The 26,758-nt window shown below is 32.8% G+C and overlaps 1 protein-coding gene across 9 annotated transcripts in view; it reads right to left on the bottom strand.

Annotated features, from left to right (window-relative positions):
• Positions 1-17,383, bottom strand: part of rho-7 (rhomboid family intramembrane serine protease rho-7) — a 48,271-nt gene extending 30,888 nt beyond the window's left edge. The window contains exons 1-3 of one of the 9 annotated variants that reach the window (XM_076474285.1): positions 17,107-17,302; positions 9,247-9,357; positions 2,012-2,216 (exon numbers count right to left, since the gene is read on the bottom strand). In XM_076474285.1, the coding sequence (XP_076330400.1) occupies positions 2,012-2,038 (27 nt within the window). In that variant the 5' untranslated portion in view covers positions 2,039-2,216; positions 9,247-9,357; positions 17,107-17,302. Of the gene's footprint in view, positions 1-2,011; positions 2,217-8,885; positions 9,223-9,246; positions 9,358-9,993; positions 10,098-16,617; positions 16,724-16,932; positions 17,053-17,106 lie in introns of those variants that run through there. The other 8 variants (XM_076474286.1, XM_076474284.1, XM_076474283.1 and 5 more) reach the window with 8 other exon arrangements.
• Between the last annotated feature and the right edge of the window lie 9,375 nt (positions 17,384-26,758).

Below are 26,758 nucleotides of genomic sequence, written 5' to 3'. Positions count from 1 at the left end.
TCTATGTATCATGATAATACAAACAAAAAATGTTGCTCAGATTTTTTTCTATATATCACATCTTTTGGTATTTTGTCTTACCCCAAAATATATAGGAGTAGGTATGCATAAATAAAACTTTATATTGAAAAATAGCTATTAGATTTCTGAAAAAGTATTTACCAGTTTTCTATTAAAAGTAGCCAGTTTTTTGTTGTTTTTTTTTCATTCTGAGCATTTCCTACAACCCCCAGCTCAAATTCTCAGTAAGTTTCCACTACTTTATTTCTTCCTGTAACATTTCTAAAGACAATGTTTTGCTCACATAAATTGATAAATTAGTGACCTAAGTTCAAATACAACTTTTTAACATTAACTCTGCAACTAAATGTAAGCCTAACTTCAAATACAATATTTCAATACAAGCACCTAACTTAGCTACTTAGCTTTGATAGATAATCAAATGTGTAACACAATGAAACACAAAGTCATTTCTGTTAGATATATCACTTTAACATTTGGTGACTGAAATGAGCTGCTTACTTGTATTTATAGCTAACACATTATCTAGTTCTTAATCAAATTCAATAAATCTCAATGTCATGTGTCCTTTAATAACATTTAAATTAAAACAATGAAAATAAAACTTACAACAAAGTGTACTTGATCATGTAAATATTCAAACAAGTATATTTCAATACTTTATAAGAATCATTTTCTAAAGTGAAACCACATCACTTAATTTAATTCTTTATCACGTACACAAACATATTGTAAAAGGAGAATCTTATGTTCTTGCATAATGTTGTCTTATGAACAGATAGATGAAAAATGAAGCATCAGAAACTTTAATTCAATGTTTTCAATCTTTTATGTTGCCACTCGTGTAGTGGAACTTTAGACTTTGCAGCTGCTGATTTAATAAGATCCTGTATTTGTGTAAAAAGCCATCAAATGTGACATGTAGGGTAAGCCAGGTTGTACTAGGACACTTACTATATATTCATTCAATTGGCACTTATGTTCAAACAGCACAAAGTTGCTAAAATTAAGTTCAGATAATATTTTATAAGTATTTTTTTAAGATAAACATTTTTCCTTCATAAAGGGTGAAACTAAAAATTTAATCAATTCATTTGCAATAAAAGGAAGTTTACATTCAAATTTAATTTAGAGACAACTTTCTCACGTAACCTTACCTTACTTCAGTGGTTGCATGAACTTTACAACTAAACTGACATCCACAAGACAAATTTGAAGGTTTTCATGCAAATAACTAATTTAATGCTAACTACAGGGGCAGAGTGAACTCTAAAATTTGAAAATAGATAAAAAAGGGCAGAGAAATTTGTCATAAAAGTAACAAAAATACATACTTAAGAAGTATGTGTAATTTAACATTAAAAATTAGTCATTCATAGTCCACAAGATAGGGAAGATAATCTTCAACAGAAATAACATTAAATAATTCCATTTGCATGCACATCATTATTGGTAATATTAATGGATGTTAATTTAAATGTGGTGGCAAAAGAAAAATAATCATTTCTCTATTTTGCAAAAAGAGCACTTTTTTTACATTCTTTACCAATGATATCCCTTAGGATTTGTCCTAACTAGCTCCTTGACTTGCAACTAATTATGTTTTAAAGTTATTTCCTTAAAAACCAACTAGTTTTGTTTTGCTGATTCAATAAGATATTGAAATTAGCAGAACAAATATTAATGTAATAAAACCTCACTTTATTTATACACACTTCAACAAAGTCGGAAAAAATGAATATGATAAGTGTAACTGCTCCTGTTCAATACCATCAAAAACAAATATTTCATAAACAGTTTCTATATAAATTTACATATAAATGTGCAAAAACAAAAATGTATAAATAACAATAAGAGATAAAACTTTCATAAACAATGTTCCAGCTGTATTTCACATTTTATAAATACTATAGGCTTGTTTTGTAGCCTCTTGAAATACAGTAATTTCCTTTTGTGATAAAATAATGTAAATATGAGTAAACTTACTTACCCCAAGAGTAAAAAAAAATGGTTTCATGAGTTGTCTTAAATCAGCTCCTTTTCCATCTGAATCACGAAATGCAATTAATCCAGTTTGTTTCTTGAAAGGAAGTCTTCCTGACCCATTAGATTTACTTTGAAATAGCCTTATTAAATAAATTTGTTTCTGAACTTCAATGTTGGTGAAACCATGACATTTAGAAACAAATGAAAAGCTGAAAAAACAATAAGACTGTCATAAAAGAGAAATGGATCCCTACTTTAAAAATTTAGTTTATTATTTATTCTACATATCTATGCAGATCAGAAATTTCAAAAAACAAATTAAATTTTTTTACACTATGCTTTGCAAACATTCACCTCCAGATTTAACAGGGAAATTTTACTTAACTTTAGAATATTTTAAATAAAGTAATGCAATAAATTCAGATGAAGAATTGACCTGAAATGATCCTCCCCTTCCCAAAATATACAAACAGAGGACTTGTCCAAAACCAAAGAGAATCAATGAGTGTGATGACAAGACTAAACCTGCATACTTTGAGGTTAGGCTATTCAAAAGGGAAAAAAGGTATGAGTAAATGCAATAAGCATCTACAGAGATGTAAATGATAAAGTAAGACAAGAGAATGAAAGTTACTTGCTAATCATCTTGAAGAGGGAAGACAACCAGAATCAAAACAAGTGGCTAAAACTCTGATCAATTCTGATGGCTTACTTCTCCTGAATGGAAACCAAGTAGGTAAAATACATGTAATAAAATAAATGATGTATGAAAAATTATTTTTCAGTTTAAGTGATGAGCACCTTATGACACAGGACAATGGGCTAAAGTGTTAAGAGGAACATAAGAATCACATAGTAATAAAATGTCAGTTACCAAAGACTGCAAAGTTTATATTTGATTCTGAATAAACAAATAAAAAAAAATAAGAATAGCTAATAGCTGTGCAGAAAAAGAAAGACTCAAAACAAGAACAATTACAGCATGAAGGCAAAAACTACTGAAGAGTCAAAGTGTAAGACCACATGAAATATCCCCTTCCAAAAATAAAGGTGATGGTCTCAACTTGAAAAGTGTATGAGAAGTGAAATAATAAGTATTATAATACTTTGCAAGTTTTTAAAAGCATCAGTAGCTTCCTGAATATCAGGAGAATGTGAAAGAGATGAGGATACATGCACTGAATTATCCTAAATTTCACCAGCACAGTATTCTCAGGGGTAACAGAACTTGGTTTACAATTTAATATAGAATGCACCTAAGAGAGAAAAAAAAAATGTCACCAGCTTCTGGTGGCAGACAAATTCTATTTTTTAGACAATGAAGGTGAAAAGGCCTGAGCAAACAATCAACTTTGTTAAAAATAATAAGGAAATGGTGGTTGTTATGCAAACTGAGCATCCACACAACTGTGAAACCCACTACAGATGCCAATATACAATTTAGTATTAATGGTCAAAATATATTATTCAAAATGGGTTCACAATGTAACAATGGAATTATAATGCATGATAGAGGCAGATTGTACAAATAAAGTCTTGAAAGGTGTAGGGTTTCCAGTACTGTCAAAAATATTTGCATCAAAATTAATGCTGACCTCCAAATCCATTTTTACAAAGTTTATAAGAAAATCTGAATTATGGCAGGAAATCAGAGTTTATGAGTTGGGAGAGTGGAGAATTATGGGTAGGTGACACATGCTCTACCACATGTAAAGGAAATTCAGAATTCTTAAGTCACATTTTGTTGAGTGTAAACTTAAAAAAGAAAGACTTCAGTATTTTAAAGGTAAAATTACATGATTTTAATTTTGGATTCAGTTTTTCTTTATAACCGCCAAGCCTTATTGATTTATTTTATGGTTTAATTTTGATTTTCACTATTTTTAATTATTTCTTAGTTTATTATATTTCATATTTTCTTACAGGCTACTGTTTTTTTTATGTAAACCTTTTTTGCCTTCTTTTATGTACCATAAAGTCTTGCATGTTATCAAAGGAATATGATTACAGCATTTTATGACCTGCAATTAACTTTACAATTTAGCTGTTCAGTTTAACTTTAGTGTTTGAGGCTGAAAGCTCCTGAGATAATGAAGAATGTACTTTTGTATCAAATTGGTACTAATTCACACTTGTGTAACTAGTATGGAATATATCTATATCCAGGCATATTTGTATAATTTTCTTTAAGTTTTCATGCATGTGTTCAGCATGTAGTCATGATGTTCTCCTATAGTGGATGTTAGGATATGAATATATGTTAATCCTTTCACTTAGGAAAGGATTATAAGTGGTTATAGCTAGAAAAGTTTACCACTATGACACTTTACCTATATTCATTCTGTTTAAGGTAAGCTTATTTCACACAAATACTTTTACACTAATTGTATGAGTTGGGGGGTTGGTACTCTATATATTTTACCTGGAATAGTCAGTGATGTTCAGAGCTTACAATTATGGAATATCACACTTAAGTCTAATTTTTGATGTACCATACTTCATTCTCTACTTGTATTGTGTGGACTTAAATAATTCTTGTTATCCTAGACCTGTGTTTTTCAAAGCCATTTTCTATTCCCTAAACCATACTATATAAAACAAAAACTGGCCAGTAAGTTAAAATACACACTTATTTATTGTGAATAAAAATATTGTTTTTCTTGCTCACTTGTATTTCCTTTACTGTCCACATTTCAAATTGCTATCATTAGTACATTTCAATTAACATGCATTCTTGCAGATGTTTTTAACTATGTGATGGATATCAGTGTATCTAAATGCTACATGAATAACAAATTGTGTGAAATTTTCTACACTAAATCTTAAGCAAGAATTCTACACATGATTCACTTAAGACTACATTGACCTATATTTAAATATTTAATATGACACTGTTGTCTACAACATCTGCTGACAAAAGATGTTTAAATATTATAAAATTCTTTTATTTTAACCTACTTTGCATGAAACAAAATGGAAAAACATACTTCTAAAATATTTGAAACTTATCATTTTCTTATAATGAAAATAAATTTCGTATAGATACTTCAAGTTTCTTGCTTTCTACCTCATAAGTTCAAATTGCTCATGCAGCATGCACAGAGCATGTGACAACCTTCTAATAAAAGGAGCAAGACACGCCCTCTTAGAGCAGCAGGCTTCCTCTGTATTATACTACATATACCTCCCTTTAAAAATTAGGTACACACGAAACATAATAACACCAGAAGTGAGATGGAAGGGTAGGAAGTGTATGTGGAAGAAGGTAAGCATCTTCTGGAAAAATATTTTCAGTGTAAGAAAATTATAAATTCCAATATGGCATGCAGCCCCACTCATATAACAGCTACAATCCAACATTGAGTAGATGGAAGGGCAGTTGTAATATATAAAACAAAAGACTCCCATGGAAAGTGTCCACAGAGAATAAAACATGGGCACTTCCTAACACATTGGAAACTGCACCACATCTGAAACAGATACACTCTTTGCCCTTATAGAATTGGGGTATATAAAATGGACAACATCGAGACTGGGACTATTAAAAGAAAAGGTTTTGGAAAACAAAATAATAGCACACACCCATCCATACAAATTAAGTTCTACATCCCAGTTGATATTATGAGGCAAAATACTGCCCAAAATAACAAAAGTAGTGTTGTGGCCAAAGCAAACAGACAATGAATTATATATATATATGTACCAACTCCACCTGCAAGTAAACAGAGTGCTATACTGCAAGGAATCAGAATTAAGATGAGGAAACAAGCAAACAGGAATCTCCAGAAAAACTTCTAAATCAACTGTAGAAAATAAAAACTTCAACAAACCACACCTGGAATTACAGGGTAGTGTCTGTCTAAGTCTGAACCCAATCATAAGGAGAGGAAGTCATCCTGAACCCTGTATTATCAGCAAGAAAAGAAAAAATTCAACTGTCGAGCAGGGAAAAATCAATAACCTTGCAACTAGCATTAAAAGGATGACATGGAACTTCTGCTAAACAATAAGATCAGAGCACTTTACACTCCATAACCAGTATTACAAATTGAACTCAGTCACAGGAAAAGGTAAAAGAAAACATGCTGCAACCAGAATTACCAAAAAAATAAGCTTCAACTGTAGGAACAGGGCACTATCTACATGAGCCTGGTATTACAAAGAAAACCAGCTCCCACCTACATCAGCACTTCTGGGAACAAAACTCCAAGTATGAGAGAAGGAGGGAGGGTCCCCACCTTTACCCTCTTCTCAACTGAATCTAATGAAATGTAGTAGTATGACATGTGGTTGACACTCATGAGGAAGACTCCATGGTCCACTACCCCAGTTGCTAGAAAATGGGAAGTGGTAAGGACTCCCAAACTCCATTTTATTAAGGGAGTAGGGTAGTTCAGAGGAATGTCACACCCAGTAATGTGCCATGTATGACCACAAATAAGGCTCTATTTTGAAAAACAGACTGCTCTTGATTTATTCGATGGTAGAAGTAACAGGAAAAGGTAGCAATCATCCTTTGCTTTACTCATGATAATCCATGTGTGATGGGTCACCAAATAGTTAAAAGAATACTATATACAAAGAAATATATATACATGATTAGGTAAGTTGCTGCTGATCTTACAAAACACCCTATCTCAATTCTATATGTTACAACAGTAAAGGTATTTGGTGCAGTTTAACAGAAAAGCATACCTGACCAGGCAACACGTGCCATTGATCAGGATCCAAGAAAAAAGGAAGACCTTGGAATAAAACATGTAGGAAAAGACACTTACCCAAGTTAAGAGTCAAACATACAACTAAAGACATGTTTAAATGGCAAATCTGATGAGATAAGACATGGTAATGATGACACTCTTCCAAGAAGAGGGAAGAATAGAACCAGCTGAATAAGCTGATGACCCAAACCTTAGGAGTGATGAAGGACAGTTGTGTGACACAGAAGGGTTCCAGGACATAAACAGATAAGACCAAGAGTGAAAATGGCAGGATAGAAGATGTCCAAATAAGACTGATGATGGAGATATGAAGGTAGAGGCAGGAGCTATGAAGACAACACTTAGAGAGGCCCTAGGACAGGGATGGTGAACCTTTTTGAGTGTGTGTGCCCAAAGTGAGGATAATCTTATAAAACATTCTGTTGTGTACTCATGGTAACTTTAAGCAGCATATTATCATTTATTATTATGAATTATTTTAAATAAAACAGTTTTAAGAGTTACATGTTATTAATAACTGTAGTAATTCACAAGAAATAAAATTAATCAATTAGTAATAATAATGAAGTTTTTTTCAAACAAAACAAAAGGAGTTCTCTTGCTTATTCTTTGTTTTACTACTAACAAAAAGCATTTTGTGAAATAATAAGCTCTGGTTCATATTATGTAACATAAAAAATATAAAAAACAAAAAAGGAAAATAAGCATATTTTACTCCTATTAAGACTTTTGCTGCTGCACCAATGATGACAGATATTTTATATCTTACTTGCATTTAGTTGTTTTGAGAGGTATGTATGCAGCACTAGTTTCATCAGCAAGCCTATTCCTATAATTACACTTTACAAAGTTTATCCCTGAAAATAATAACTTGCATAAATATGTTGATCAAAATCCTGTTAATTCTGCCATTACAACATTTTTCAGACATTCAAAAGTTTCAGAAATAGAATCCAGAGTTACAGAACCTTATTTTCTGCAATTTTCTGCATCATTCCAGTCACTAACCAATCTCTTTCAATATTTTCCAGTTCAGCTCTTTAAATTGACAATTTTTGCCTCTAAATTGAGCTGCTTTGTAAATCAATCAGTTGCATCTCAAAATTATCCAAATCAATCCACTGCAACACTTACAAATTCAGTTTGTCTAACATTACACTGTTTGCATACTTTATAAATTTTTGGAGTTTCTTCAAATAACCTGAACTTATTAAACCTTAAAAAAAAATGTTCAAAAGTTGAATGAATGATACTTGAAAAATTGCATTTGCAATCTCCAAATATACATTTTCTCAAGAATTTCAAGATCTGTCATGTGTTCTTTTAGGTTTGGAAGTGAAGTTGTAAACACCACGTTTAAAAATTTTCAATTTGATTTCAAAAGCTTTTATGTTATCAAACATAACATCAAGTGTTTTTCCAAATCCCTGCAATTTGGAAATCTGTAAAAAAACATTAATATACAAATCCACACAACATCAGATAATTCTTGACAAGAAACTTTTTCATTTGTCAAAAACAGATGAATTACATTCAAATACTCAACAAATCATTTAAGAACAGAACCTCTACTTAGCTAACCAACATTGTTGCACATACGTAGCCCTGTGTACACAGAATTTACCTCTCTCAGTAAATTCTGAAATTGTCATTTTTTTCAAAGCATGCACAGAAATAAAATTAACTACCTTTGTTACAATTTGCATTACTTTTTCAAGCTCCTTAAGGCCAGCTTTTGCACACAGGGTCTCCTAGTGTATAATACAAAGAAAGCCTACCAGTGAATATACAACATATTTTGCAAGGAAATTAAAAACACCTGCTTCTTTACCAATCATGCTTGGTGCACCATCAGTTGTCACAGAAACTATTTTTGAAAAATCAACCTGTTGACTGGATATTTTGTTTACTACTGTCTAATATATTTCAGCCCCAGTGGTATGTTCAGGTAAAGTGACCAAGTTAACCAGTTCTTCAAAGATTTCATCATCCCTACAAAATTAAACAATAATGGATGACCTAGCTGATGATGTAACATCAGTGCTCTCATTAAGACAAATGGAAAGTAATTTACATGAACCAATATCTTTTTGGTAACTGTTCTGCTATGTTTGTTTCCATCTTTAATATTCTATCTTTCACTGCATTTCTACTCACTGGAAGTTCCTTAATGTGCAAAATATTTTTTTCTTTTTTCTGGAAAAACCATCAAAAAGGAAAGGAGTACATTCTAGCCATGATTCTTTAATATATTCCCCATCACTAAGTGTTTTTCCATGTTGAGCAATAATCTTTGAAATCTCAAAACTAGCACCAACAAAGTTGGAACTACCTGAAACAAATTTCATCAAAACATTTGACTGCATGTTGTAGTTGCTGACTTCTCAAGAAATGTGTTCTTTTTGTTCTTGCTCACTCTCATCACAAAGCCATTTATGAACAGTTTCATAATACCACTTTACAGAGGAAGTCCTGCATGCCACTATTTCAAAACATAAGATGCATAATGCTTTATCACCCTTTTTGATCATGATAAATCTTTCAGTCCATGATTCTTGAAAACTCTGCTACTGCTCCTTCCATTTGAACATTTTTGTTTCTTTGCTGGTTGAGCTGACATTCTGACAAGCTGAAAGGGTAAATACAATTTTAAAATATCTAACCAATTAACTTAAATACAATAATTTAACTTACCGTAACATAACAGCAGGTGAAAATTTATGTCATTGATATAAAAATAAATCTATAATTAACCAGCTGATCAAAAATAAATGCATGCAATGTGAAATAAAATTTTAACAATATAATTAATATATTTACTGCCAAAAAAATAAATACATATTTACAATTGTTATTATTAAATATCTAGTATTCACTCACAAACAGAAGAAATATATAAGCAGAATGAAGCCAATACCAACAGTTTTCTTCTATTTTTACTCAAATACTGATGCATACACTGAGTCTGTGAGGGATTCAAAATGTGCCATTTGATGTCACATGTTCCTGCAACAGCAAAGCTGGTGCCAAGAGGGCATGAGATATCTCCTGAGAACATTTTGCACTGCTCCCAGGTTGGAAAAAATCAATTGCTGTTGCATTTGGCAATAATGATAATCATTATACATATATTTATTTATTATGGGTTAGCATCAGAGTATAAAGAATCAAGAGGTGGCACTGTATGCCACATGCCAACAAAATTTTTTCACATGCTCTAGGTTTGCCATTACTGCCCTAGGAAAAGGAAACAAGGATGATTCACCTAGAACTGAGCCACCAAGAAAATCCCACATGAAGTGGTGTGGATGACAGGGTTAACCTTTTGGAAGATACATATAAGGGAGAAGGCATAAATGTGAAGGTCCCTGCAATCCTGACTAAAAGAATCAACACTTAAGGCTTATTATTATCAAGTACATTATAATTTACAACTTTATATTATTTACATTTTATTCCTTTATTTTAAAAAAAACACCTAAAACAAAAATTAAAACTGCAGTTTTGCTGTCACATGATCCACTCGCAATTACAATTCTGAACTTTGATTAAGAGCTCTTATACAAGAGTACCTCATATAGACTGTCAGCTCAAATGGTCAAAGTGCACTTTCAGATGTATTTCATTACCATCTGGAGACCTTCCACAATTTCTCCCCACGTGAAATGTTCTAAATATTTCTAAGTTTAAGGTCAAGCACTTCCACTTACAAAATTAAAACTGTGTTGCTAAGCAACAGTTTAAATTTGCTTATAACCAATAGGAAGAGCAGATTTCCCACTATTAAAACTTAAATCAATCAGTGTTTGAATCTGTAACACAATACAGAAAAGAAGCTTAGTCCATTGTTCTCTACAGGGATATGCAGTGCTTGGCAAGAATTTCTCACCTTATATGTATCAGTGTGCTACACAGTTAAATTACATTTAAGTTTTACATTTATACCTTAATTAATTATATATTATTTATGTTTTAAAATGCATATTTTAAAGGCTTGTGATTTTATTATATTTAATTTATAACTTGGCTTATGAAAATGTCTAAGCAAAATAGCATCATTTATGTGTGCAAGCATTAGTAAAAATATTTGTGCATAAGCATCAACCTATAATAATAGTATAGCACCACACACTGGCATCAAAAATAAAAAACAAAGAATTGGAAGAGAAATTAAAAATAAGCTAAAAGTGAAAAGATAAAGATGTGAAATTATATATACTAAAAAAAAAGTTCCAAAAGACTTCTGCAAAGAGCTAAAAGGTATGTACATATTTCCATTTCTTAATTTTAAACATTTCACTGCACTGAAACATTGATGATAATAGCTGTAGTTAATGAGATAGTAGATAAAATGGAAAATATAAACATCTACCTTAAAAACTCCTGATTTTCATTTAGGAGGTTCAACGTATTATGCAAATAAAAATGCAAAAATTGTAGCAAAACAAAGAGTATTTTTATACTCAAAATGAAAATCACATTGCATGTGAACTACTTAGAATCTGAGTGCAAATAACTACATTAAATAATAAACGTTTGATTATAAATAGAAAAAAAAAACAAATTAAATGCCTTGTCTTTCAGCAACCGCATACTTTTAGGACATGTGAAATTTACAACAATTACTTCAACTAGTCTCACTTTTGTAAAGAGCTTTTACAAGAGTTACACACCTACTTACAATGTAAGTAGGTCAATGTTATGAGGATAAGCAAAGATATATTTTGGCTCTCACATTATTTGCTATTTTCTCCTCCCTGTTGCTCCAGTATGCATTCAGTGGAGTAAATGAAGGAACTTATTTGTACATGCAACCTGATGGTCAACTTTTCAACCTTCACATCTTAGGGCTAAAACCAAGATTCTTTGCATCATGATAAGAAAGTATACTGATGATGTTACTCTTGTAATCCATTCAGTTAACTATTTGCAGGCGCTCATCAATTATCTTGCAAGAGCTTAAAAAGAGTTTGACCTGACCATAAGTATGAAGAAAATGAAGATATCTGGGAAAAATATCAAAACACTGACACACATCAAAATTGGAAATAAAAAAACTTGAGGTAGTAAACTCATTTGCATACATGGATTTTACCATCACAAATGCCCTCTGAATAACAAGCAAGTTGGACATTAGAATAGGTAAGGCTGAATCAGTTATGAATAGGCTTGATAAAAGTGTGTGAAAAAACAAGAGACTAAGAACCAAAACTAAAATCAAGAAGTATTAAGCATGTGTAATTAGTATACTGTTATAACACAGTGAAACATGGAACTTGTATGCTATGCAGGAGAAATGATTAAATGCATTTCAAATGCACTGCATTAAGAGAACATTGCCCATCACATGGAAGGATAAAATGACAAATTCAGAGGTACTATAACTGGCCAGCATTCCCACCATGAACCAGCTTCTTAGTTAGCATCATCTTCAATGGTTAGATCACACTATGAGAATGCCTAATGGCTGTATTCCCAAAAGATTTCTTAACTGGTGAGCTGGTAACGGTAAAAAGACCACAAACATGCTTCCATTTTCAATTTCAAGATATTTGAAAAAAAAAGAAAAGAGAGAGATTTAACATAAATAACATCAGTCTCAATGAGTGGGATACACTTGCTGAAAAGTGCTTGATACTTTTTTGTCAGCAGTAGGCTAAGAGATCACAAATCAAGGATGGCAAATGAGGCAGTACAGAAATTAACTCACAGAAAGCTGATAAATACACTAACCACTCCATCTCAGAACACTATCTTAAAATATGACAAATGTTTTCATCAGTGCACATCTTGGATAGGACTTTCAGCTACCATAGAAAGTGTCTGGAATAATAATACACTTAAATGTCCACAAAAATCTATTTTCTTTGAGGAGGACAGATGTCTACTACCACTACTACTTCTCAAAACAATATCTAATGTGAATTTTTGTGTGATTTATTGCTGAAGCAGGAACAATAGTGGAATGTGGTTTTATAATTCTCTATCTGCAAAGCATCTTTCACAGGTATGTGAGTAGTAAAATAGTAAAGCAGTTAAATAAATATAAAATAGATATTTTACACACTAGCAGCAAAAGTGACTAAGCAACAAAGGTGCAAACTACTACAAACAAGTAATTGTGACATATCCTCAACTTAAATTAAAACACTTAAACACTGGTTAAATTTGACAAACTGTAGAGCTTTACACAGTTTTGATGATTCATTAACTTATAACATTACATAACATAATGTTTAGAAACAACAAGGCACCTACTAATCCATCTACACTGCCCAATTCTCCAAACTAAACTATTAAAAAACAATCCTCAAAGTCAGTCATTATTATTCATTTAGTTATCAAGCCTTCTCTTAAACTCAAGTTTACTGTCTCCACAACATCCATAGGTAACCCACTCCAAAGGTCAACCACCCTGTTAGAAAAATAAAACTAACTGAAGGTTACTCTTACCCTGGCAAAATTCAATATTTGAGTCCCCCAGTCCTACCATATTCCCCATAAGGTACAAAAAATGATGATGCACTGAACTTTAAATTTCCTTTACAATCCTAAACACCTCAAACAGATCTCCTCAATTCTTTTTTTCAAGAGAAAACAATTTGAAAGGTCTGAACCTCTACTTGTATAACATCCCTCCATTCCAGGCACCATTTTCCAAACCCTTCCTAAGAATTCAATATCCTTTCTAAGGTAAAGAGCCCAACATTGAATACAATATTCCAAATGTGGCCTAACCAGTTACCTATATTATGAAATTATAATTTCTTTAGATTTTTATTCAATATTTCTGTAGACACAACCTAAAATTCTATTTTCTTTACTGCTAGCAACAGCACACTGGTGGGATAGCTTTAGACACTGATCAACTGCTACACCAAGATCCCTTTCTTTCATAAATACCACTGTTAAGGTTATTCCTATCCAAATAATTCAAGTTATGATAACACACATGCATTATCTTGCATTTATTATTATTAAAATCTATCTGCTATTTCTTTGCCAAGCTTGCTTAAACAATGTAAATTCTCTTGTAAAGCAGCAGCATCTTCTTCATGTCTAGAAACACCAAAGACCTTAATATCATCAGTAAATTTAAGTAATTTACTAATCATTCCTTCACCTGCCATTGATGTAAGTTAAAAAAGAGCAAAGGTCCTAAGACAGAGCCCCTCTTATGACATTAATCCAGCTTTACTAAACACTATTTATAACAACTCTCTGCTTTCTTCCATACAGCCACTTTTCTATCCAATTTGCTAACTTATTCTCCACACGTACAGATATTTTTTACAAGCCTTTCATGTGACATTTTGTCAAATCCTTTTTTAAAATCCAGATATACCAAATCTACAACCTTACTCTCACACACATAAGCAGAAACCTTTTCAAAGAATGTCAAAAACTATTTGTAAGGCAAGATTTTCCCTTAGTGAAGCCATATTGACTATCCAATAACAATTCTAAACTTTGTTAAATGGTTTTGCAAAACATCTTTTACCATACATTGCAAAACTTTTCCCACAACTGATGCAAGACTAATACACCTATAATTACAGACAATTTTCTATCACTTCCCTTAAAAAGAGGTGTAACATGATCCAATTACCAGTTCTCTGGCAGTTGTCCACTATTCAAGGACTTATAAAAACAAATAGTAGCAAGTGTCTTATATATCCAATTGTTAACCTTATTCAAAACCCTCGGGGAAATATTATCTGGCACAGGAGCTTTATCATTCTTTAAACTTTATGTTTTTCATTAACTTATTTCAAAAAACTAAATATCTGTGACCTATACAACATCTGCTACCATAAGCCTATGTGTGCTGTTTGTAACTACTGTGTTGGCAGTCCTTCAGTTCTTGTACATGTCACAGTGAAGCCTTGGCCTAAGTCTTTTTTTTTTTTTCCATATTAGACAAAAATCATTATCAGTGTAGTTGGTTACCCCAAGGTTTGTGTTGTAGCAGTGGAGAGGGGTGAAGAATGCAAAAAACATATATAAATACACATAGATACATATATAAAAAGTTTATTAGCTTGCTTACTTTGCATAATTCTATGAACTCTTAAATCTGTTTTCATTATCATTTTAATATAATTGTAATACCATGCATAATAATATTTGATACATAATGTTGTAAAATGTAGTATAACCACACTACGGGATAGCAAAGAATTATAGTTTTTGGACAAGGAAATGTGTGAATGTGAAATCTCATTTCTAAATGTATAAATTACACATAAACAATATACTCATTATTGTACACCAAAAACAAATGAAAATGTCTACATTACTACTATCATTTCTTTATGAGCACCTTTACTCCCATCAGTTTTAAACTGACTTTAAAAACAATGCAATGATTACTAAATCCATTGTCCACCATCTATCAGCAAGAGCAAATAAGTATTGAAAAACTACTTGTTGTTGCTTCAAATTAGCTGAACCAATGAGGAACCATGACACATCAAACAATAGCTCTCTTCACACTCTGCTTTGATCAGTTTCATTGGATCCAGAAGCATTTACTATTTAAAAACACACAAACAAAAAAACTTTATAAACTATTTACAACCACACCTTACCACTAAATTTGTAGAAACAAGGCCATAAAATAAACTTTGTAGTGTGTATTACATAATGCATAAATTGATACATAGATATGTGTGCCCAATTCAAACACATACCAAATCAAAAACTAATGAATAGGGATTGTAAATAGCCTATGCATTGTCCTGACAACTGCTTGCTTAATGTCATATCACTGAGCATAAGAAGACTAAGTTATCCTGGTAACAGTCTGTTATAGGTCATATCCCTGAGTGTCGCTACAGCAAAAGAATGTATGTTACAATGCCTACAATAATTTATGAAAGAGGTGGAATAAATTATGTGTCCACTGCATCATGACATGACACAGAATGCTTGGAGGTTACTACTGATATGTATCATTCAGTATTTCAAATGTACAACCAATGTGATTACAAAATCTCTCCTATTCTTTCATTTGTAAGCTCGTACTTCATTATTAGCATTTGGTTATTGACAATTTTTACTTCATTTATCTGTATAATATGAATTATGTGTATAGTTGGAAATCAATGGACTTTATTGGGACTACACTTACTTTGCTTTGAGACAGGTGTCAAACAGTATCAGGTTACCAAGTAATGTGATAATTTGATACCAGTTACCAATATTTTGTTAACATTGTTACAATAGGAAGGTTGCCTGGAATGAAAGTCAACTACAGATACAATTGTTGTTTTCAAGAGGTCTAAATACATTACAATTTCATTGTACAGGTCTCTGGTTAGGCCACATTTAAAGTATTGTGTTCAGTATTGGGCTCCTTACCTTATAAATGACATTAAATTGTTGAAAAGAGATCAGAATGAGGTGACTGAAATGGTATCAGGAATAGAGGGGTTGTAACATGAGGTTAGACTGAGATCCATAAAATAGTTTTCTCTTGAAAAAAAGAAGAGTTAAAGGAAATTTGTTTAAAGTGTTTAAGATTGTAAAAGAACTTGATAATACTAATGTATCAACATTTTTTATAGTCATCAGCAAGAATTATAGAACTAGGAAACAAAAATACAGATTTATGCAAGGTATTAGCCATCTTCAACTAAGAAAATTTTATTTTTCAAATTGGGTGGTTAGCCTATGGAATGGGTTGCCTTTGGATGTTATAGAAGCAGTCAATTTGAGTGAGTTTAAAAGAAAGCTTAATAGATATATGAATGATAAGGACTGGTTTTAATTTTTTTTTATAATAGATTTAGTTTGGCTTAGAGGATGGGACAACTAAGATGGACCAATAAGTCCCTTGTCCTTATACATTATGTTATAACTGAATTTGCATAGTCAATCTACTAACTTGTGACTGTGAAATCCAATGGTATGTGAAATTATTGTTGTTTTCATTATTCAGAAATCATCAAACATCTCTAATAATAGTACTACTAGTATTAATAATAACGATGCTGCATAGTACCACTGAGTGGTACTAGCAGTTCTGGCACTAGTACTAGGCCTATTTGCTTTTACCATAAAGTTAAAACATGAACACAGCATACAGATATACACTTTTCATGCAATTCTGTACAATATTTAAACTACTTGTGACTACAAATCCTTTGCATATCCAATTATCAAAGATAGATAAGTAATGGCGGATAATATCAATACAGACCGTGTCAAACCTGTGATAGGATGCATCTTTTGAAATAAAACAGTAAACACGGAATAACACAACCGAGACATGTTGATAGCACCCAAACGTGCAACCCAAAAATGAAATTCTGTTGAAATATATATGTAATGTAACAATATACATTTTATGCATGCATAACAAAATTAATTGTACCTTATTTTAAGGCTTGTTTGTTTGAAGTTAAACACAGAGGTACACAATGGGCTATCTGTACTCTGCCCTCCTTGGGTATCGAAATTCGGTTTTTAGCGTTCTAAGTCCGCTGACATGCCGCTGTGCTACTGGGTGGCATATTGTAAGACTTATTAGAAACTATATCTGTATTACACTGATATTCTTTTTATTGTGTTATAACATAAACAAATATTTGGTTTATAAATGCTTATTACCCTAAATTTTGTAAACATTACTGTCATCACTCTCAGTCCAACAAGGGAAAAAAAAGGAGAGAGAGAGAAAGAAATACCAGCATGAATAAGAACCATCATCTGTTTAGGTTATGTTAACAAACTGATCTGTATTTACTATTATAAGCTATATTTTAATATTGTAATTTGCTTGTCAGCTAGAGGGCGAAGGGTGTTAAGATAAATTATGTTTGTGGGAGTAGGCCTACAATATTATAAATCGAAATCGCAGAAAATCTTGTGACTTTGCGAAATATGTAGAATAGTTATTAAGTATAAACACGGGTAAGCCAATCAATAGGCTACATAAGTTTGTAAAATGAATCACTGATGCATACATTGAGTTAATGTGTTTTGTTTTGTGTTTTATATGTTGTTGTTTTTCTGATAGCAAAGCCACAACAAGCAATCTGTTTTGTCTACCGAGAGGAATCGAATCCCTGATTTTAGCGTTATAAATACATAGGTTTACTACTGTCCCAGCAGGGTACCACTGAGTTAATAATAAGTTGGAAAACAATAATTTATAAGCATAGTGAAGAGATTTATTTTAGGGGAGCTTACTACAGTGGTCTATTTTTATCATATATTCTAAAAAAGTAAATACACTAATATATTAATATTGGGTGGACTGGATTTTTATATGCTTGTAACGGATAATTTAAAGGAACCCGCTAAAGAAAGAACATGAATAGCATTACAATAGGGCCTGGCATGGCCAGGCGCGTAAGGCGTGCGACTCGTAATTTGAGGGTCTAGGGTTCGCGCCCGCGTCGCACTAAACATGCTCGCCCTCCCAGCCGTGGGGGTGTATAATGTTACGGTCAATCCCACTATTCGTTGGTAAAATAGTAGCCCAAGAGTTGGCGGTGGGTGGTGATGACTAGCTGCCTTCCCTCTAGTCTTACACTGCTAAATTAGGGACGGCTAGCACAGATAGCCCTCGAGTAGCTTTGTGCGAAATTCCAAAACAAGCATTACAATAAAACCGATTATATGGTTCATTATCTTCATAAATATTATAAATATAAAACTTCACATAAAGTATTGGGCATTATTAATTATAGATTTAAAGTGCTTGTTTCACTGATAAATGTTTTTAAAACAAAATAAGGTAAGTGTAAGAATAAACAGTGTTAGGAATTAAAATTTCGAACAGCCCATAACTGTGTTAACGGATAATTTAAATTTAGAAGTTAAATAAATGTCAATATGTATCTAAATTATGATAACTGCCAACAAGATTGATGCACTCAGGCTTCTTTTTTTAATACATATATATGTTAATATACAAACAGCATAATTTATAATAATGGTTATTACAAATAATGATCTATATACAAAAGTTTTACAAACTTACAAACAACGTTGAGTCTTCTATCCGGTCTGGAACTTCCTTGATATCGTATCGAGGGTTCACAATAAAGGAATTAATTTTGAGTTGAGGTTTGGTTTGTTTTGAATTTCGCGCAAAGCTACACGAGGGCTATCTGCGCTAGCCATCCCTAATTTAGCAGTGTAAGACTAGAGGCAAGGCAGCTAGTCATCACCACCCACCGCCAACTCTTAGGCTACTCTTTTACCAACGAATAGTGGGATTGACCGAAACATTATAAAGCCTCTACGACTTAAAGCTTATTGTATCTAAAATAATTACTCAAACCTCTTTGTATTGAATGTTGTAATAAAGATTACTTGTTTGTTTGAAGTTAAGCACAGAGCTACATAATGGCTTTTCTGTGCTCTGCCCGTCATGGGTATCAAAACCCATTTTCTAATTTTGTAAGTTCGGAGAAATTCCGCTGTGCCAAAGGGGGGGGGGAGACGATAAAGATTGTTTTTCTTCCATTTCACTAAGTAATCAGTCTCATCGTTTTATTTAACATCACTAATCAATTGTTATTAAAATATTTAACATGTTAATTGCAATCAATATCTTAAGTGAAGCTTAATTTAAGTAACAATATCTAATTACTCAATAGTTAAATCGGTTTTAGCTGAAAATACCATAAAATTGATAAGTATGAGATAATTTATTACGTGGGCCACAGAATAAGATATTACACAGTTTGCTAAATTTGCTCTGCATTCGTTTGTTTGTTTGTTTTTTGAATTTCGCACAAAGCTACTCGAGGGCTATCTGTGCTAGCCGTCCCTAATTTAGCAGTGTAAGACTAGAGAGAAGGCAGCTAGTCATCACCACCCACCGCCGCCAACTCTTGGGCTACTCTTTTACCAACGAATAGTGGGATTGACCGTCACATTATAACGCCCACACTGCTGAAAGGGCGAGCATGTTTGGTGTGACAGGGATTCGAACCCGCGACCCTCAGATTACGAGTCGCACGCCTTAACACGCTTGGCCATACCGGGCCTGCTCTGCATTCCTACTCTAGTGTGTTTAGTTTTAAAATGGCTTCATATTAAAGGATAGCCCGGCATGGCCAGGTGGGTTAAGGCGTTCGACTCGTAATCTGAGGGTCGAGGGTTCGAATCCCGATCTTATCAAATATGCTCACCCTTTCAGCCGTGGGAAGTTATAATGTGACGGTCAAGCTCACTATTCGTTGGTAAAAGAGTAGCGTAAGAGTTGGCGATGGGTGGTGATAACTAGCTGCCTCCCCTTTAGTCTTACACTGCTATATTAGGGTCGGATAGCGCAGATAACCCTCGTATAGTTTTGCGCGAAATTCAAAAAACAAACAAACATATTAACGGGAATGGCATTTACAATAAATAGAAGGAAGAGCAGGCCACCCTCAAAGGAGGTTGTCACAGAGAGTTGTTGAGTCTAGCAAATGTTCTTTGCTGGATGTAGGACTTCTACTAATGCTTGCAAAGGTCCATGATTTCTGTTTCACTACAACTAGTAATTGAGCAAGAACTACTGATATTTCTTGCACGTATAATGGTTGTCCACGATTTTTCATTAAGATCGACCTCAGTGTAAGGAAAGCATGGACAACTGGAAAGTGTATAGTGATTATGTCATTTATTAAGTCTGAGACCAGTTGGAGCAAACTGAACAAGACACCCACACCTATGCCATCAAGAGTAGTGCAATCCTAGCAGTGCTTGTCAGCTAAAAACATCAGAAAGAGAGCTGCAGTGCCAATGGTGTACAATGCTCTGCAGTCACAAATGGCAAAACAAGTGGAACATGGGGCAGTGATAAGCCTCCCTAAGCCAAAAGATACATATTCGTCACTGAGGAGATTGGGGTCAAGCAGAACCGATGGATAGGTTACAAATTTTTAGTAAGTTGCCTACCACTGACCAAAGTGTTGGGGGTTCTTGTGAGTCTCCACCATGCTGTACTCATGATGTCAAGGACATATTATTCAGGTGATGATTGGGAAGTTGGGAAACAGGTGCTAGTTCTCCAAGAATAAAGTAAAACAAACAATTTCACCAATATTAAAAGGTACAGCAAAAGAGGAGTTGAATTATTTCCTCATACATTTCAGGCAAGTAAATGCTTGGACAGCTGGATTATGGAAGAGGTTTTACAATGCCTAATTCTAAGTAATGGTGTTAGACACCACCGAGCATTTAAATGAAGACCAACTGTGAGACAGTAATTATTGGTTTGTGCCAGAGATTTGGTTTGACAGAAAATAGCACAATCATTGGACCAAATTCAAGGCTCAGAAGAGAGGTACTATGCAAGGTTTGACCAGTTATATGGATTATTGCACAATTTGAATGCTAATACTTTTTTCAGTAGATCATTGTTAATTAAAGGGCTATCCAGCAAGATTATAATGCTTCACTATGGTATCAGAGATCTTTTCACCTTTAATGAGATAATCTCTATCACCTTCCTGTACAAAGTGGTAGCTTTGCGTTTGCTATAAAAGAGGAAGAAGTTTGTTGTGGCAGTCACAGTGATTTTGTTTCAGACAGACTGCCCTATCCAGATATCCACTTCCAGAAGATTCAAATCCAGTCAAGGAATAACCAAATATCCACAAGTACCAGTAATACAATGCAACTAAACTGGTGTCCAGAGTGGTATTCCCATGCCTTATATGCCAGAATCTGTGCCACAGTGCCATGCCAAAATGTTATTCTGGAAGAGGTGTGTGAAACATGTACTTTGTTTGTGAAGTGTTGGGTCATTTTTGAGTGAACTATTTATGCCTCACAGAAGAGCAAGGGTTAAAAAGGCTGTTGTTTTTAAATGATCGTGCAACAGTTACAGAATAGGAACATAAAGTAGTGAATACTGCTGCTACAACACTAGAAAATTAGAGGCCCAAGTGGAGTATGAAACAAACAACTTATACTTGGAGATGTGTGGGTCTTCGTATATTCATTTTAAAATACAAGAGTGAGAGATATAATTTCTGGTTGAAATATGCACACAAAGATTACTGTTATCATGCGTATCTTGTGCTATGAATGAAACCTTGACTGAGACCATTTAACACAAACTTTGTTGTGATTAATGGAAACAGACTAAGGGCGAGTAGAAAAGTCATGTTCTAACTACATTTAGGAAATCTCCTTTACTGAATGAAGGAAGTGGTTGCCAACTTTGGTCCTTGTAATAACATTCTTGAAATGGGCATACTGCAGAGCCATTTAGTTTTGCTTGTGCAAGCAAGCTGATGTTTCATAGTAGAATTATCCTCTCTCACCCAAGTTGATAGAACTGTTAGTTATCTGATTAGTTATTTTATATAGCTGGCATTTGTATTATTTAATTAAAAATTCATTGTATAAGGTGTATTATTGTAAAGCAGCAGTATATACAAGATCAGAAAGCTTTCAACTAATTATAAAAACTTTATTTTATCACACATACTGAATAACAGAGACATATTTTTACTCCCATTGATTCACATTTCAATGTATAAGAAAGCAACATGTATTTGCAATATAATATCAGTGTTCCTTCTCCAGTTGAAGTGAAATGTTGGCATTTCATCTTGATCCTTCAGAACCACATCAATGGGCACATATCAAACCATACCCAGCTCTTATATGCTCCAAATCAGCAGGAATACACAAATGGCAGATCAATGACTATATATGATCTGAATCTCAGTCGTTTGAGCTAGCAAATCTAACAAATATTTTACATGATATAAACCTCCTTTAGTCCATTATTGATACCAATGACCAAACTATTCACAACTATAGGAAGAATTTCTCACTCTTTTTGTTTCGATTACAAATTTGGTGTTTCTCTCTTCACATCCCTAGCATATCTGTAGTACCAAGTTTAACATATACATATCTTTGCCATTTAACGTTCATAGATGTGGTAGCATCTGTTAAAGCCTTTCATAAGATGGCATGAAGATCACTAAACTGTGCTTCTGAGAAAATTTGTGCACTGACTGATCCAGACTTTCTCTAGTCTTGCAACTTAATTAAGATTAACTATCTGAAATTATATCACTTCTGTTAGGGACATAAAATTTATAATACTCAGGTAGTATTACAAGGACTCAGTAGGAAGTATTTCCATGACATTATTGATGAGAATATGTTCTCTTTTGACTTCCAACACGTTATTTGTGATATTCATTACTCTAAAAGCATTGTAGTTTGTCAGTACATGCAACTAAATCGTTGTGTGTATAGTGTTTTAACACCTTGAATTATGCCCAAGAGAAATATTTAATTTATATTGTGTCAAGCCAATGATGTGTTTCTGTTACTATGACTTTCCAGTTGCAGAATTGCTCATATTCCAAATTATGTGACCAGATCATCTAAATTAAGCAGCAGAAGATGTATTGTTTTTTCCTATTTCCAGAAATACCAAGTCAAAACTTGGTGAAAGCATTTAAGAAAGTGGTCTAAATCTTTTTCGTTGAACCTTTGAAGAATGGAAGCAAAATTTGATTAATCTAAATACATATTTTTGAAAAAATAATGAAAAACCACTCACTGATATTTATATGTATTATAAATAATCATGGGGCTAGCAACAATAGAGGCAGTCCAGTAAATTTTGCTTTTCAATGTGAAAGACCTTTCACATTTTGCAAAATGCTAGCTTACATACTTGGGTGGCACCTGTCTTTTCTGAAAATATTAAAAACATAATTCTTTCTTTATTCATTCAGCATATGTGCACGAAGTTTTTATACAATTCACAGTTTCACACTACTTTGCTTCTAATTCTCCAGAAAAAAGCCTTGCTCATCCCTGGAAATTTTTCTGTAGATTCCTTTGACCATGGAGAGGGTGTCATCATGAGCTTGATATTGAAATCTGACATGAGGATTTCTTTCTTTTTTATTATACAGGAGGTATTTTAGCTAGACCAAAAAACATAATGCAAATTGCTGGTAGGGTCTAACTGGGTAAATCTTTTATCCAATGCAGTACTTCACTTAGTCCATTAATGGTCTACCCAATATAGGCAGCTCAGGATAGTAAATGTTAATATTTATGTGAAACACTGTGCATACCTAATCAAGGATTCTCAGCATATCTATAATCATTAATCTGTTCATGTTATATATCTACTGATGCATTTATACTCATAATCTGCACAAGAATAAGTTAAATTTTCAGTGATTTTGGAAGGTTTTGGTTCAGTCTTCTATATAGATTAACAGCAAAGTATAGATCTCTGGAAAGCTTGGCAAAATATAGGAGATCAATCTTTATTAAACATAGCACTTATAGCACTTCTCCCAATCCACCTGAGGATCTTTTGTTTTCACTTTTAGATCAATAAGATTATCCTGTTTTGTTTTCTTGAAATAGCTAGCTTTTAACATCAGCACAAATGTTAGTTGATTGAGAAATATTGCAAGAACTGGAATGAACTAAGCATGAATCACTTAATCATAGTAATAATGAGACATTCAAGAATTCAATTTGTATACTATATGATGATACTATGTGTTTTTTGTTACACCTTTAGTTACGATGTAAGTTTGTTTATTGTTGTTGTTTTTCAAAATAGTTGTTTTCAGGGTTTTCAGTTTGGATGCTGAGATTTGCTCTAGCAGCACTTTAACTTTTCATATTTTGAGAGAATGCAATATGTAGGTCTGCTGATTAGCAACTCATTTTTTTTCTTCATTGGGAGGATAACATAAGACATCCAGAAATAGAAAGGTACCAATCCCATTGATGAATCATATAAGGATCATGGGCAGCTACACCAAAGAGCTCATATTCTACAGGGCACAGATCTATATGTAAGGTATGTTTCATATACAAGTTTAACTTTGTTAGTGCAGTTTATTTTTGTATATGAAACATAATTTGCCTCCATAAAAGCAAATTTTCTGTTTTTAACTTCAAGAATCTTTTGGTAATTTTTAAAATCTAAATAACTTGTACAGATTTTAAAGTACTGGAACTTTTAGAATTCAACATTGACTTAGCTTTTGTCACTTTAGTAAGTGTAAGCTTTTGTTTGCAGTAGCTTTTGAAGTTAACTTTAACTTCTGAGTTTTTGTTGCAATGATTTGAATTATATTAAATTAGGAAAAATTTAATTGTTGATTTAACTTTTTAAAAATCCAAGCTTAATTTGCATTTACTTTGTTTAAACTTAATCTTAAAGTGTTTACGTTTACATTTTTATTTTAACTCAGAAGAGACACAACAGTTGCTAAAAACTTTTAAATAATGATTTCACATTACTCTTATTAGTTCGATGTACAGCACTCACTTTCTTTTGTTTTGTCATTGTACTGAATTATCGTGATTGCACTTATTTGTGAATAAATATATTTTGTTCATTGCATATCTGTTGGTGTTACAGTTTTTCCTAGATGACCCCAATTGTAGATGAAAAATTAGGGCATTTCATACTCCTATATTCTCTGAACATCTACTTAGAAGACTTAAATGACTACCAGTTTAAGTATATAGTCAAGGTTATTGTATACACCATGGAACATTCTCAGTTGAGCTAGTTTTGGGGCAAACATTGTGTAGGTCCAATTACAAAAACAGTAAGGTTGAATAGGTAATTTTCAAAATAATTTGAAAATTAAAATTCGACTTAGTTTCAAGGTACACGAGAAATAAATAGACCGGAAATGTTTGATGGGCATTGAAAACAAGCTTTATTCACATACTCAAAAAATGATAGTGCATATACCAGCAGAGACAAATGAACGATCACTTGTGCTGGATAAGTTAATAAGTATTTAGCTTTTTATCTTTCAAAATGAATCTTTGCCAGACTAGTCATGATAAAAACCACATAGAACTAAAAGTGATTAATTGCTTTGATTTTGAAAGAAAGGTTAAGTTCTCCCTCGTGAGGGCGTAACCACGTGACTATTGTTCTCTCACAGGATTTATTGGTTGTAACGTGCAGCAAAAGACATTGCAGTTGTTGACTCTTCTAACACGCAAGCAAAGTAAATTTGCAGCTTTTCCTCCGCCAGAGTGAAAACTAAGTGTTACAAAAATGTGCTTATGCTAAAACTAACCAAATGAAGAAAACTCATATTTCTAAAAGAAAGTATAAAATATATGATTTGCCTGCATATCACAACTACACGAAATCTCAGTTGCTTTGTTTGTTTGGGGATATTTGGTTGTAGCTACTCAAGGAATATCTGTGATAGCTATCCATAATTTTAAACTAATAGACTAGATATACAAGACAGCTGGCCAAACAATCAATTGTAGATCGTGAGCTATGTTTCACAGTCAGTTACGCTGAGACATGGCCATTCTCGGCCGATTTGTATGCACATCGTGAGAACATTATAAATTTAAACAAAAACTCCATTTAAATTAAATGGATTCATCATATATATATATATAATATGTGTATATATCATGTGTACTCAACCTCATTGACTAAAATGCATATCTTTAAAGACTTCTCCAGTTAACAATGAAGTTATTATCAGTTGGGAGTAGAGTGGACAGAAGTCTGGGCCCTGAAGCAGAAGGGGAAAAAAAGTAAAACAATGGTCAGGTATACAGAAAGTGGTTCCTGCAAGAAAATCAACAGCTGCAAGAGCAGAACGTGAAACTTTGAAGTGGCTAAAAGAGCTTTCCAAATATATCGCCAGAGAGATGAATTTCAATAGAGGACCTCTGAAATATTTTGTTCTTCCTCTAAAACTAAATTGCCAGGTTTGGTAAACAATTATTCTATACATTATATTTAACTATTATTATCTGAAGCTAATATACGGTTTTCATCTAGTCCTAACAAACGGACAATTATTTTGAGTTTTAAGTTGATATTCAGATTTTATATCTTGATAATATACTTTATGGGATGGTGCATTAAAATATCATTTTACTTATAACAATTTTTTACATACTAATATCTTATATGTAAATGTTATTTATGTATTACACATAATTTTAATGAAATTACATCAATATTTGATCTTTTCTTCATATATCATTAATTGAGATCCATTTTTAAACACGGCCCGGCATGT

The sequence above is a fragment of the Tachypleus tridentatus genome, chromosome 13, assembly GCF_004210375.1.
Source record: "Tachypleus tridentatus isolate NWPU-2018 chromosome 13, ASM421037v1, whole genome shotgun sequence".
In the NCBI taxonomy this organism is placed as follows: Eukaryota; Metazoa; Arthropoda; class Merostomata; order Xiphosura; family Limulidae; genus Tachypleus; species Tachypleus tridentatus.
The sequence above is the reverse complement of the archived record's forward strand: the minus strand, read 5'-3'. Positions and strand labels throughout refer to the sequence as shown.